The 14,083-nt window shown below is 48.0% G+C and overlaps 1 protein-coding gene and 1 long non-coding RNA gene across 8 annotated transcripts in view; one reads left to right on the top strand and one right to left on the bottom strand.

Annotated features, from left to right (window-relative positions):
* PTPN21 (protein tyrosine phosphatase non-receptor type 21) overlaps positions 1–14,083 on the top strand; it is an 83,229-nt gene that overhangs the window by 59,441 nt on the left and 9,705 nt on the right. For all 6 annotated transcript variants that reach the window (XR_006204003.1, XR_006204002.1, XM_042944016.1 and 3 more), the window contains exons 11-13: positions 5,059–5,119; positions 5,755–5,839; positions 9,848–11,259. Coding sequence is in view for 4 of the 6 variants with exons in the window: in XM_042944016.1 (XP_042799950.1) it covers positions 5,059–5,119; positions 5,755–5,839; positions 9,848–11,259 (1,558 nt within the window). In the remaining 2 variants the exon portion in view is untranslated. The remainder of the gene's footprint in view (positions 1–5,058; positions 5,120–5,754; positions 5,840–9,847; positions 11,260–14,083) is intronic.
* On the bottom strand, positions 1,211–12,198 carry LOC122223028. Of its 2 annotated transcripts, none has more exons than XR_006204004.1 (5): positions 12,001–12,198; positions 8,560–8,653; positions 4,785–5,116; positions 1,655–1,738; positions 1,211–1,564 (listed from the first exon to the last, which is right to left on the bottom strand). It is a non-coding gene; the product is annotated as an uncharacterized LOC122223028 (long non-coding RNA). The 2 variants fall into 2 exon arrangements; XR_006204006.1 differs by lacking the exon at positions 12,001–12,198 and adding an exon at positions 11,154–11,577.

The following is a 14,083-nucleotide window of genomic DNA, read 5'->3' as shown; positions in this document are numbered from 1 at the left end:
GAGACAGCTCTTAGAAATAGGAGTCCGGCATGCCTGGGTGGCTCAGTTGGTTAGGCGTCTGACTCTTGATCTCACAGTTGCAAGAGTTGGAGTCCTGCATCTGGCTATGCGTTGTCAGTGTGAAGCCTGCCTGGGATTCTCTCTCTGTCCCCCCTCTGCTTGCGCTCTCTCTCTCTCTCTCTCTCAGAATAAACTTAAAAACAAAAAAAAAAAAAAGAAACGAGCTCAACTGTAAATGCTCAGTAATCGGTATCTGCTTCAGTCCTTCACTCACGGTGTCACTCATTTGTTTGGCACACATTTGAGGCCTTCCTTTTGTGCCAGGCACCAGTGATACCGTTATGTCCCCGCGCCTCCATGGAGCTTACAGATCGGCTGGGGCTGGGGAGGGGGTGGGAAAATAATCAGTCGCTAGGAGCCTGCGCTCCATAATCTGACAGACCTGCCTGGTCCCAGTGCCGGTTCTGCTACTTATTTGTCATGTGACCAAGAGCAGTTCCCTTAATCTAAGTATCCGTTTCCTTGTCTGTAAAACCCAGATAATAACTGGCATCCTTTATGGTGTTGTTCAGATTCCGTGAAATAATCACGTTCAGCCCTTAGCGCTGCTTCAGTAAGTAATACTCATTTTACTTGGGCCAGCAGCATATACTTAGTTTGTCTTCTCCGGTGCACACATTCCAGTGATTTTTTTTTCCCCTAAGAGTTCTTCGGCTGTCTCATTTTTAGCAGCACCCATCAATACAGTAACTGCCCCCAGAGTCTGGAAAACACCAACCAGCAGTTATGCCATTTTCTCTTATACACTCAGGTAAGGATGGCTGACCTCTCAGTAAGCTGCATTTACAAGAACGGCAGCAGGAAGAGAGGGGAGGTAGACTATTAGAACTGATGGCAAGGCTGCCTAGTCAGACCGTTTGGCGGGAGAAAGACATGTCCAGTTTGTTTGTGTTTAGCAAGAAGCGGCCTCTGCGGCGGGCAGAGTCGCTTCCACACTGGGTGCTCCCAGCAAGGGCGCCAAAATAGATATCGCGTGTGGGAGTTCCTGCCTATGCTTCTAAGCTCTGCATCTCTGCATTTTTAATTTAACACATTCAAGTTTTATTTTTGCCCGAGGCTGGGCAACTCGGGACATGTTGTTGTACTCTACCAGCCCTTTCTTCTCGTCTCTGAATTTTGAATTTATAGTACCTTAAAAGTTCAGTCTGTTTGGACAGTGGACTAAATGCGAGCTTCAGAGGACCCAGTTCAGCCTAAACCTATGGGGAATAAGCAGAGGCAAAGTAAACTCCAAGGCTACAAAATGCCTTCAGATCGTGGATGCTGATTTTAAGGAGTGTTTTAATGTACAGTGAGTGAGCGTTCAACAAAACAGAACACGGTGCACCTTCCCACCTTGTTTCCCCGAGGAGGCCTCCATTAGGACCGATAATGCTTTGGTGGTTGTTAACAGGTATTGTTGCGGCCCGACAGAACTCACATCGGTTGTGTCGTTGTTGAATTACATAAATTCTGGCAGATGGAATATTCTTTGGAAAAGAGACACTTCTTCTTTAGCAACAACCTTAACACATTTTGATGATAATGAAAGAAAATTATTACAAAAAGCATTTAATTTAAAAAAATCAACTAGTAAAAAAGCAGTTGTAGTCACCTGATGTTAAGTTCCTGATGAGCACTCGTTTTTTTTTTCTTTGTAATTTCTCTTATTGGTCTCGTGTTTAGATAGATCTTCCTCCTATGATATATAATAGAAGAATTTATGTTTTCCGTAAGTTCACTTATGACTTCATATTTAAATTTCTAATTTTTAAATGCATCTCTTAACGTGCTTTCTTAGATGGTATTAATGACACTTGAACTTTTTTTTTTTTTTTTTTAATTTTTTTTCAACGTTTTTTATTTATTTTTGGGACAGAGAGAGACAGAGCATGAACGGGGGAGGGTCAGAGAGAGAGGGAGACACAGAATCGGAAACAGGCTCCAGGCTCCGAGCCATCAACCCAGAGCCTGACGCGGGGCTCGAACTCACGGACCGCGAGATCGTGACCTGGCTGAAGTCGGGCGCTTAACCGACTGCGCCACCCAGGCGCCCCAGACACTTGAACTTTTTATAAATGGTCCATTGTACCAAAAACCTACCTTCTCTCTGCTGAGCTGGAATATCCCCTTTATCACAGAAGCAGTTTTTATTTTGGGGGGGGGGGACCATTTTTCAGATTGCTCTTATGTTCCCTTATTCTAACGTTGTCACTGAGTCGGTACCACCCTAGTTTCATTAAAGCCCAATATTTGGTGACAGTTTTTTCTTTTCTTTTTTTTCTTTCTTTTTTTTAATATTTAAATTTTAGTTAAGATACAGTACAGTATTGGTTTTAGGAGTAGACTTCAGTGATTCATCACTTGTATACAACACCCAGTACTCATCACAAGTGCCCTCCTTAGCATCACTCATCCAGCCCATCCCCCATCCACCTTCCTCCATCAACCCTCAGTTTGTTCTGTATCATTGAGTCTCTTGTGGTTTGTTTCCCTCTCTTCTTTCCACTCCCCCTTCTCAGATGTTCATCCGTTTTGTTTCTTAAATTCCACATATGAGTGAAATCATATGGTATTTGTCTTTCTCTGATTGACTTGTTTCGCTTAGCATAATAATACATTCTAGCTCCATCCATGTAGTTGTAAATATAAGTGTCCTCTAATTTGGTGATGGTTTTTTTTTTTTTTTTTAATTTAAAGTTTTATTTATTTTGAGAGAGAGAGAGAGTGAGAGCGTGAGCAAGTGGGGGAAGGACAGAGAGAGGGAGACAATCCCAAGCAGGCCCTGCACTGTCCGCGCAGAGCCCAATGCGGGGCTTGAACTCATGAACCCTGAGATCATGATCTGAGCTGATATCAAGAGCCAGACACTTAACAGACTGACCCATCCATCAGGTGCCCCAATTTGGTGATGGTTTTTAATCAGAAATAATAAGCACTAGTTTTATTTTATCTCAAAAGTCTTATAAAAATAAGCTAATTTTCAGGGTTTGAATACAGGATACTAATTGTTAAGATGCTAAGATTATGGTAAATTTGTTGATTAAATGGACTGAGTGTTTACCTTGTGATTCTGGATTTTCTAGTAATTAGTCCTTAGAACACTATAACCAAAGGTCACAAAATACTTTTGTAATTAGTATTTATGTGTCACATAAGCTCATGACCCAGAAACAGATGGTGGAAGGTTTTTTTGAAAAAACCTTTGTGCTTTGTGGGGCACCTGGGAAGCATCCGACTTCAGCTCAGGTCATGATCTCACGTTTCATGGGTTCAAGACCCATGTTGGGCTCTGTACTGACGGCTCAGAACCTGGAGCCTACTTCGGATTCTGTGTCTGCCTCTCTCTCTGCCCCTCCTCTGCTCATGGTCCCTCTCTCTGTCTCTCTCTCTCTCTCAAAAATAAATAAACATTTACATATTTATTTCATCAATTTAAAAAAAAAGTGCTTTGAGAGGTTCCTGGCTGACTCAGTCAGTAGAGCATACAAACTCTTTGATCTTGGGGTTGTGAGTGCTAGCCCCGTTGAGCATAGAGCTTACTTAAAAAAAATTTTTTTTTAATTAAAAAGTGCTTTGAGAAAATTATGTAAGTCACAACAAAGCCAAAAATCCTATGTTTAGGTTCCTAGATCTTATTTGCAATAAATTGCACATAAAACAAAAACATCCTGACTCTGTTTAAAAGTGATAAAATTAGGGGCGCCTGGGTGGCTCAGTCGGTTGGGCATCTGACTTTGGTGCAGGTCATGATCTCACGGTTTGTGACTTCAAGCCCCACATCAAGCTCTGTGCTGACAGTGTGGAGCCTGCTTCAGATTCTGTGTCTCCCTCTCTCTCTGCCCCTCCCTCTACTCGCACTCTCTCTGTGTCAAAAGTAAACATAAAAAATTTTAAGTGATAAAATTACACGTGGGTTTTTTTGTGTCTTGTTCCTTTTTGATGTAATTATTTATTCAAAGATGGAACTTGATGGGAATAGTTTAAAATCTCAAATTATCTGATAAATGTCAGTCTGCACTTGTTAATATTCTCATTTGTTTCTAAAAAATACATTTAAAACCAATCAGTGATGCCTGGGTGGCTCAGTCAGTTGCGCATCTGACTCTTGGTTTCGGCTCAAGTCATGATCTCGCAGTTTCGTGAGTTCGAGCCCTGCATCGGGCTCTGCACTGGCAGCATGGAGCCTGCTTGGAATTCTCTCCCTCTCTCTCCCTCTCTCTCCCTCTCTCTCCCTCTCTCTCCCTCTCTCTCCCTCTCTCTCCCTCTCTCTCTGGCCCTCCCCTACTTGCACTGTCTCTGTCTCTCTAAACATAAATAAACTTAAAAACATTAAAAAAAATAAAACCAGAGAGAAGTTTCTTGCATAGAAAAGTCAAATGGGTGTACCACGGGCCCACTAAACCAAATTTTCTATTTTTTGTTTTCTCTTAGTTTCTTACAGGAAATCTGGATTAAGTTACAAAAGTTATAAACTTCCCTCTTGATTATGTTTGTAGTATGTGGTTAGTAGATTTTAACTACAGGCCTGTCCCATTGCTTCAGGCTTCTGGGCTGGCATTTGGTGGTTATCCCTCAGGACTGTTAGTGGAGGTGCTCAGAGCTAACCCAGGCCCACGGGAGAGATACGTGTGCACTGAATCTTGCTTCTGTGACATGTTTGTGGGTGATCAAGCCTTGCCACTCTCCCTCTCTGCTTATGCTCATTCCAGAGGTTCTACCTGATAGACCGGGAAAAGACGTACCTGCTGATCCTTTCATTGTCCAGGCAGATGTTGCTGCATCAGGAGGCTCAAACCCTGGAGGGGGGGTGAGGGGGGTTTCTGGATAGCCACAAAGTGGGGAGGCCCCAAGTGAGGACAAGAGAGTCTCCTTCCTTTTCTCTAATTTATGATTGGGTTAGTTTTATCTTCTTTTTACTTTAGCAGATTTATCATTTTACCTTCTTATTGATTTACTTTGGCAAAATTAGGAAAACTATGTGTACGTATGTCTCAGTGACATGTCTTACTTTTACAGGCAAACCCAGACTGTCACAGTGAACCCAATTCGGAGGAGGTCGTCTTCAAGGGTGTCTCTGGTAAGAAAGAAGGAAAATTATGATTGCTTTTTTTTCTTTTAGTGATGTCATCTTCCTTAATAAAAGATCCTTTGGATAGTGTTAATTTTTAGATGGACCACAAAAGTGTGCTGGTATTAGATTGTTTTTAACCAAAGAAACGGCAGTAGGCTGAGCCTAATATTTATGTAATCTTTATGTTATTACACATATTTAAATACTAGGTCCAACCTAATACTACAATTTTCGACTATTAGCAAAGAGTAATCAGAAGTTAGTAGATCTTTAAAATACTAGCTAATTTTGCCTGAGAAGATTAAATATACTACATAAAAGCTTTTTATATTCACATGTTTATATAAGAATTCAGGAAACTTTGTTCCTTCTTGCTCTTAACTTTCTGGATACAGCTTGTTTTCTTGTGATCTCTGATGTCTGATACCACTGTACAGGGTTTGGCATTGTCATTCTGGGAGACACTGAAAGTGATAAATATGGTAAGAGCTACAGGGTCTCCATGTGTATTTTCTATATAATATATTTAACTTCCTTAGAAGTTTTTTAATGGAAAGAAAGAAACCAGCGGAGACTTACTTTACATATATTACATAGGTAGCAATGTATTTTAACTCTGTTTCCAACTTTCCATTCCTTAGCCTAAGCCCCAGTCCTACGTGATGCCTCCCCAACCCCAGCTGCATTATAACGGACATTATACAGAACCATACACTTCCTCCCAAGGTAAAGTACACTATTTCTGAAATGCTGTATAAAATTATTATACTCTGAATAAATCTATGAAGACTTGGAGATCTTGGAGCCAGGATAGTTTTTGGCTGATGTTACATTGCGATTGTTTTCACGGTTATAGCCATCCTGGATTCGTAGAAGGAGCTGCCATTAGATTCAGTTTCTGAAAATGTGTCTCAATATGCAGTATCAGATGTTGATACTCAGATGATCCAGAGTTCGGCCCATGGGAGCTCCTTTCGGCCGGCTCCTGTGTCCTGCTGATACTCCCCCGTTAGCCTTTGAGTGCTTCCTTGTTTCTGGCACAAGATATCGCAAGCTCGTTTTGTTTTTTTTCCTGCCCGAGAGCTTCCCATTGTAAAGCTTTAAACATTTCATCTTTATTTTTGTTTATTTATTTTTATTTTTCACTTGATTAGTAGAGCGAGCTGTATTTAAGGCAGTGCCTCCAAAGTTGAATGTCAAGCATTCATTCGCAGACATTTACTCTCTACCCTGTGTACAGGGCTCTAAAAGCCAAGGAGACTGAGTGCAGAGAAGTAGTTCCACATCTTAAGAATCTTAAAATCTAATAGTAGGGGATAAGACTAGTACACAAATAAATACAAAGAGAACGTGATTGTTTTGAGGAGAGAGGGCAAGCAATTATGTGAAGAGAGTCTCATCCTGTTGGGGAGATTGAGAAGGGCTTTCTGGAAAGACGGGTGGATTTAGACAGCTGGAGAGAGAGGCGGGCAGTTGATTGGGATTGCTACCCCTGGTTTGGGGGGACAGTGGATGCCATGGCACAGAATGAGGAAGGGCATTGGGGAGAGGAGGGGTATGGTTGGACTCTCGGTAGGAAACTGGTAGAAGTGATGTGTGAAGGGACCAGAGGTAGGTTGTGAGTGTATTGTGTGCGGGCCTTATGTGCACAGATGACAATTTCCAGTGAGGTAGGCTGGTAGGCCATAGGGGAACAGCGCTTCAGGGTGTGCATTCCCAGAGTATGCACCTCAGGGTATTTTCTGCCTTCCTCACCGCCCGCTCCTTGCACCCTGCCCTCGTCTGGTTCTGCACCTCCAGGTGCCCCACCTCTGGGTAAAGACTCTTCTCTCTGCATTGTTAGAGTTACCTCACCACTCTGCCCTTTTCCTCGGTCTGCAGATATCCTAATACTTTGTCCTTGCCACGCCTCTCTCTTCCAACAGTGGTCGGAGTTACTGTTCCCTTCCCTTTTCCGCCTGCTGCTTCTGAGAGTAGTGCCTGTGTGGTTGTTACCCGTTTATTCCTTCCGCTGCCCTCCCAGGTCCCCAGCGCCCCACGCGTCCTCCTCACCAGCACGTCCCAGATTTCTCTCCTGAACAGTCTCTTTTCAGTGCTCTGGTTCTCCCTCCCCTCCTCCTCCTGTGCCATCAGCGTTGTTCGCTGCCTGGGAACGTCTGCCTGTGGCCTTCTTCCCTCCCTGGGCAGGCTCCCACAGCAGCCCATCCACGTTTCAGATTTCAGCAGGGACGGTTGTCACATCTGTGTTTCCCACCCTTGGTCCTGGGCCCTGCACTGCCATCTGTCTCAGAGTCACAGTTTAGGGGCCACTACATGGACAGCCCTCCGCGGGGTGCTGGCTTATGGTATCCGCGATTACAATGAGCTGAAAATGAAAACGTTAAATTTCAGCTCATCACTCTACCCCATAAGCCTGTCCCTCTCCCCCTTGTCCTTACTTCATCTTTGTGATGAAGTCACTGTCCTGGCTACTTGGATTCCAAACTATATGTAATTTGGCCTTTTTTTTTTTTTTTTTTTTTTTTTGCCCTCAACACCCAGTCGTTACACATGCTTTTGCGTCTAGCTCCATATATCCCTTCCGTCTCCCTGGCCTTCTGTTCCTGGTTTAGTCCAGCCCCATGGCTAGCTGTAGCCCCATCTTCAGTCTGCACTCTCCCCAGTTCGCTTGACATAAGAGTGCCGGGCTCTTCTCATCTCCCCATTCCTCTCATTCCTCTGCCTGGGGTGCCACCCTCTCCATGCTGATTCCCAACACTCCTTTTCCAGTCTTCCTTCCCTCTGTCCTCCAGCCGAACCGAGGATGCCCTCCACAAGTGGTCTCCCAGCCTTGTCCGAGCTGCCCTGTCACTCAGAACACCCTTTGCCCTGACACGACCCCGTAGTGTACTCTCCTGCCCACGTGCTTGGTTCCCCTCGGGTCGTTGAGGCTGGGCTGTGGGAACTCTTGTGGCCCATGCAGTAAGGGTGACTTCTTGCTCAGGTTACCTGGCTGTCGTGCGCAGGCAGGAGGGCTCTGCTCCCCACCTGCCTGCCCCTGTGTTCCTGCTGGAGAGGCCTCTTCCGTCTAGAACACTGGTCAGGGTGGTGGGGGCAGGGGGGCATGGAAACTGTCTCTCAGTCTTCTGCTCCCTTTCCCTTGACCTCTTCTAGTCATATGACCATGCCTGGCATAGGCCGCGGGGTGAGGAAGGGTAATCCTGCACCCACTGGCTGACTGGCTGCTGCTGAAAGCCAGGCAGGCCCTCCCCACTGCCCCAAAGGCCACTTGAATGCTGTATTTTTTGTGAGGGTGTTCTTGATTCTCTCCTCCCTGTCCCCATCAACCCAGCCCAAGCTGGAAGTGATCCTTTTCTCCTCCCGCGTGGACCCGTCACACTTATCTCCTTGTAGTGTAACATGTCCTTGAATTGTGACTTTCATATACATTTTTCCCCTTTACTCACCTGGATTCCCATCTTTTACCCCCATCAGTGCTCAGCATAGTCTTCTGCACACACGGGCTCCCAAAGGGATGTCCTGTGGGGTGCAGGGAGGAGTCTGCAGGCAGGGAGACCAGAAGGGGTGGGTATCAGGCCAGTGCAGACAGGCTGGAGTAAGGACCAGGGAGAGGCTGTGGTGCCAGTGACTCCAGGGACTCCGAGGTCGCAAAGCATTCCAGGTGTGGGAAGAGTGCAGGACGGTGAGGCACCGGTATCAGCAGGGAGAATACAGTGTGTGTTTGAGCCCTGTTTCTTCCTGGCTTGTGTGCCACCTGAGGAAAGTCCATCCGCTAGACTGACATATTCACTTCAATAACCACTAGTCACTAAACCATCACACAGCTCTGTAATCCCAAAAATAATACTTTTCAAAGCCAACTGTTCCCTGAAGGACCTGACTGCTGCTCTTTGAAGCATGAGAAATCACCCTCAATAGTGATGGTGTTTCCAGTGAACCGCAGATTGGACAGAAGAAACGTGCCTCCGTCCAGCCCTACCTGGCACACAGGCAGCCATCGTAGAAGAGATGGTGCTCCTGATTCTGCTAGCTGTGGATCCCCCTCTCACTGGAGCATGGGGGCTAGAGCGGGCGGTGGGGGAGGGGGGTGACTAGCTTAGCATGATTCTCCCTGGCTTCTGGCCCCTGGTGAGGTATATAGCAACTGATGACACTGTTGGACCTGCAGAAGCAGAACCTGCAGAGTTCTTGTCTTTCTGTCTTCATTCTAGAAGAACCCATAAACAACCTAGAATTCCACTTAAGGAGGTATTTATAGATGGTTGGTACTTGAACTAGCTCAACATCAGCAAGGCCACATCCCCACCAGGGGAAGGGAGCAGTTAGTGGCCCAATGCCCTGAACAGTGTCTCTGCCTCCAGCTACCTAGAGTTCCAGAAAGTCTGTTTCATCTCTAGTAAAACACGTTTTTGATTTTCAGAAAAAGACAACTGCACTCTTAATATTGGACTTAGATTTGGTTAATCTTTACTGGTGCGGGGGGGGGGGGGGGGGGGTGTTGAGATGCTGAGTACCACCCTTAGAGCAGGCAGAACTATCACCATTCTATAGATGAGGACGCCCGGGCTCCAGAAAATGTGCCCACGGTCATTCAGATAGTCCAGGTAAAGCCAGGTTATTTCTTCATGGATTTTTGTAAACGACACCGAAAATGTCAGCAGTGTTCAGGGCGCATCTCAGTTTCCGCCTAGAGTAACTGGTCCAGCTCATTCGCTTTAAATGTTTGTTTCCCAGATAACCTCTTTGCCACCAACCAGAATGGATACTATTGCCACTCCCAGACGAGTCTGGATCGAGCCCAGATTGACCTCAGCGGTCGGATCCGAAACGGCAGCGTATACAGCGCGCACAGCACCAACTCCCTGAACAACCCTCAGCCCTACCTGCAGCCCTCCCCCATGTCCTCCAACCCGAGCATTACTGGGAGTGACGTCATGAGGCCCGACTACGTGCCGTCACACCGCCACAGCGCCCTGATCCCGCCGTCGTACCGCCCGACCCCGGATTACGAGACGGTCATGAAGCAGCTCAACCGGGGAATGGTGCCCGCCGAAAGGCAGAGCCGCTCGCTGCGAAACCTCAACATCGGCAACTCGTACGCCTACAGCCGGCCCGACGCGCTGGTGTACAGCCAGCCGGAGATTCGGGAGCACGCGCACTTCGCCTCCCCGCAGTCGGCGCACTACCCGTTCAGCCTCAACTACAGTTTCCACAGCCCGTCCCCGTACCCGCACCCCGCCGAGCGGCGGCCCGTGGCGGGCGCCGTCAGCGTGCCCGAGCTGACCAACGTGCAGCTGCAGGCGCAGGACTACCCGGCCCCCAACATCATGCGCACGCAGGTGTACCGCCCGCCCCCGCCCTACCCGCCCCCGCGGCCGGCCAACAGCACCCCGGACCTGTCCCGCCACCCGTACATCAGCAGCAGCAACCCCGACCTCATCACCAGGCGCGTGCACCACTCGGTGCAGACGTTCCAGGAGGCCAGCCTGCCGGTGGCGCACTCCCTGCAGGAGGTCAGCGAGCCGCTCACGGCCGCCCGGCGCGCGCACCTGCACAAGAGGAACAGCATCGAGGTGGCCGGGCTGGCGCACAGCCTCGAGGGCCTGCGGCTGAAGGAGCGCACGCTGTCCGCCTCGGCCGCCGACCCGCCGCCGCCGCGGCCCGTCTCCGCGGGCTCCCAGCCCGGCGGCTTCCCCGAGAGGGCCGAGCGGGACGAGGCGGACGAGCGGGGAGGCCTGGGCTATGGCCACAAGAAGTCTCTCTCGGACGCCACCATGCTGATCCACAGCAGCGAGGACGAGGAGGACCCGGAGGAGGACGTGGCCACGCTGGAGGTGCCCCTGCTGCCGGCCCGCGCGCCGCGGGGCCGCCGCTCCCCCGAGCCTCCACCTGGCCCGGTCCGCGGGCCCTGCGCCCCGGTCCCCGCCGCGCTGGGCCCGGGCCCCCTGCACGGCCGCGAGCCCGGGCCCCATCTCGGGGAGGCCCTTCGACCCCGCAGAGAGGGGCTGCTCACGCCCTCCATGTCCGAATCTGATCTCACCACGTCGGGGCGCTACCGAGCCAGGAGGGACTCCCTGAAGCAGCGGCCGGTGTCAGATCTCCTCTCCGGAAAGAAGAACGTCGTGGAAGGCCTTCCGCCGCTAGGGGTAAGGTGAATGTGTGGCGAGTGTGTGGCCGGGTCCTGTCCTTGACTCTGCTTCCTGGCAGTTCGGCTTTGTCTCTTGGAGTTTTTCTCATTCCCCCATGCGCTATTTCTGGACCTATTTGGAATACTTGAGGATTATCTATGGAAATGAGGGGGATCAATTGGATCGGTTAGAATTTTAGTGGTTTTGCTGGAGATAATTAGGTGAAGTGAAAAGGTTAACGCGGGAGGCTCTGGAATGGAGAGGAAAGAATAAACGAAAGGTTTGGTCAATGCAGCCTTAAGGAAAAGGAAGTTAAGCTTTCACCCGCTTTAGGCGAGGTTGCTTTGTTAGCCACTTGTTAGAAACACTGTGCTGATGCAGCAGCGGGGGGGCTGCATGGTGTCCGAGAGCAGCATCCCTGGAGAGAAGTGTTGCTGATGTCCGAGTGTGTGGATACTGCTTGAATTCCGTGTGTGTGATCTCTGAGGGCTGAAGAGTGATTCTGGAGTTGGGAAGGTGGCACTTTGTCAAGACAAAACACTTGAAAGCTCCAGGTCTTTATTTTTTTAATTTTTTAAGAACGCGTATTTATTTTGAGAGAGAGAGAGAGTGAGAGAGCGAGCCAGCAGGGAAGGGGCAGAAAGAGAGAGAAGCCCAAGCAGGCGCCACACTGTCAGCCTGGAGCACCATGCCAGGCTGGAACCCACAAACCGGTGGTGAGATCATGACCTGAGCTGAAACCAAAAGTCAGATGCTTACCTGAATGAGCCACCCAGGCCCCCGAAAGCCCCAGGTCTCTTTCAAAGAAAGATTAAGTGAACGAGGATCCCAGGAAGGTCCCTTGGAGAAAATGTAGCTCTTTGATACTCAGTATAGCAAAAATAACCAGCAGTTAAGCACTTGCTTATGTGGGGCAAAATATAAAAGAGCATACATAACATCATCTCTAGCTGCCATCCCCCGAGCACTTGCCATGTGCCGAGGCCCCTCTGGTTTACAACAGGCCTATTGTTCCTTCAGAAGAGAGAACAGACTCTGAGATGTTTAGTAACTTTTCCAAGGTTACACAGCTAGTGTGTGGCTGAACTGGGATTTTAAACCCATGCTTATCTCTGCAACCTATTTTCTTGTCAGTTATGCTGTTCTGCATTGAGCGTTGAGGTATAGTGTATATAATATTTTATTAAGTAGCTGTTGTTTGTCTAAGCCTTGCTGTTTTCTGGCTTTCCACGGAAACTTTTTGAGTCCCCAAGCCTTGGCCATGCATTCGTGCTTTTGTCATGGAAGCGTGGTGGCTCTAAATCCTCTTGCTTCATCGCTCAGGCTTCTGGCCCCTCACTGCCTGCATGCCCTCCCCCGGCCCTGCCCTCGGATCTGGCAAAAGCCATTAATTAGCCTGTCCATCCTGTTTCCCAGTTCCTGCCCAGCAGCTAGGACTCCTCCCCCAGCTCTGATAGTTTGCATATGCAGACTTCAGGACCCGGCACAAATATAGTAGGATCTTCATAAACTGGGAAGAAAATCCACACAATTTTACAGTACGTATGAAATAGATTAGCAGAGGTAGACTGAAGCCACTTAACAAGAGTGTGTTTGCTTTTAATGAATCGGGGGTTTGAATTTTAAGCTTATTTTCAATTTTTTTTAAGATTACATTTGTATCTACCTGAGCAGTAAAGACCAATGTCTCAGGTCAGCTGGAGTGGAAGGTAAGGGTTCATGGTCAGTGATTCACGGTGGGGGCTGGGTGTGGATGTGTCTCCAAAAGGTAATGCTACCCAAGTCCCTGAGCCAGCTGGACAGGGCCCTTTCATACTGAATCCTCTTTCCCTAATTATATTGAGAATTTTCCATCATTTTTTTTTTAATGTTTATTTTTTTTGAGAGAGAGAGAAAGTGCAAGTGGGAGAGGGGCAGAGAGCGAGGGAGACACAGAATCCAAAGCAGGCTCTAGGCTCTAAGCTGTCGGCACAGAGCCTGATGCAGGGCTTGAACTCACAGAGGGTGAGATCATGACCTGAGCCAAAGTTAGACGCCTAACTGAGCCACCCAGGCACCCCAGAATTTTCCATCATTTTTATGTGTGACCTGAGTCGCTTCTCCAAATGATACTTGTTTTGAGTGAGTCCACTATGCAAGCTTATTGTCCCTTTTGAATGGGATCTAGTAAGATCCCCTAAATCTGAGGACTTTGATCAGCTTGCTTCTCTAAAATTACAAGTTTTCTTCCTTGTTGACTTTTTTTTTTTAATGTTTATTTTTTATTTTTGAGAGAGAGAGAGAGCATGAGCAGGGGAGGGGCAGAGAGAGAGAAGGAGACACAGAATCCGAAGCAGGCTCCAAGCTCCAAGCTGTCAGCACAGAGCCCGACTCGAGGCTTGAACTCATCAACCATGAGATCATGATGTGAGCCAAAGTCGAACACTTAACCGACTGAGCCCCCAGGCACCCTTTCCTCTTTGACTTGTAAGGCCCCTAGTATTAGTACAGATCTGTGACTGGATTATTTCTTTGGCATAACGGATTCTCCTTTACTGGAAGAGTGTGTATGGCAGCTATGGCTTGGGGGAAAGGTGTAGGACCTAAGAGTGGAAGAACTTGGATCTGAGGCTACATCCTTCCATTTATTAGTTCTCTGCCCAGTGGGCTGGACCCGGCAGCACTAGAACCTCATTTTCTCCATCTGTAGCATGGGTACAGTCACCTCTGCTCTGCCTGCTAAGTCCCACATAAGGTTAGGCCTGAAAAATGCTTTCTAAATTCTATGATGGGGCATAACTGACTTTAAAGAAAATTTTTTATTGTTCTGACACTGATGACCATATATGAAGAGGCATCTATG

The sequence above is a fragment of the Panthera leo genome, chromosome B3, assembly GCF_018350215.1.
Source record: "Panthera leo isolate Ple1 chromosome B3, P.leo_Ple1_pat1.1, whole genome shotgun sequence".
NCBI lineage: Eukaryota > Metazoa > Chordata > Mammalia > Carnivora > Felidae > Panthera > Panthera leo.
This window is presented reverse-complemented; position numbering and strand designations above follow the sequence as displayed.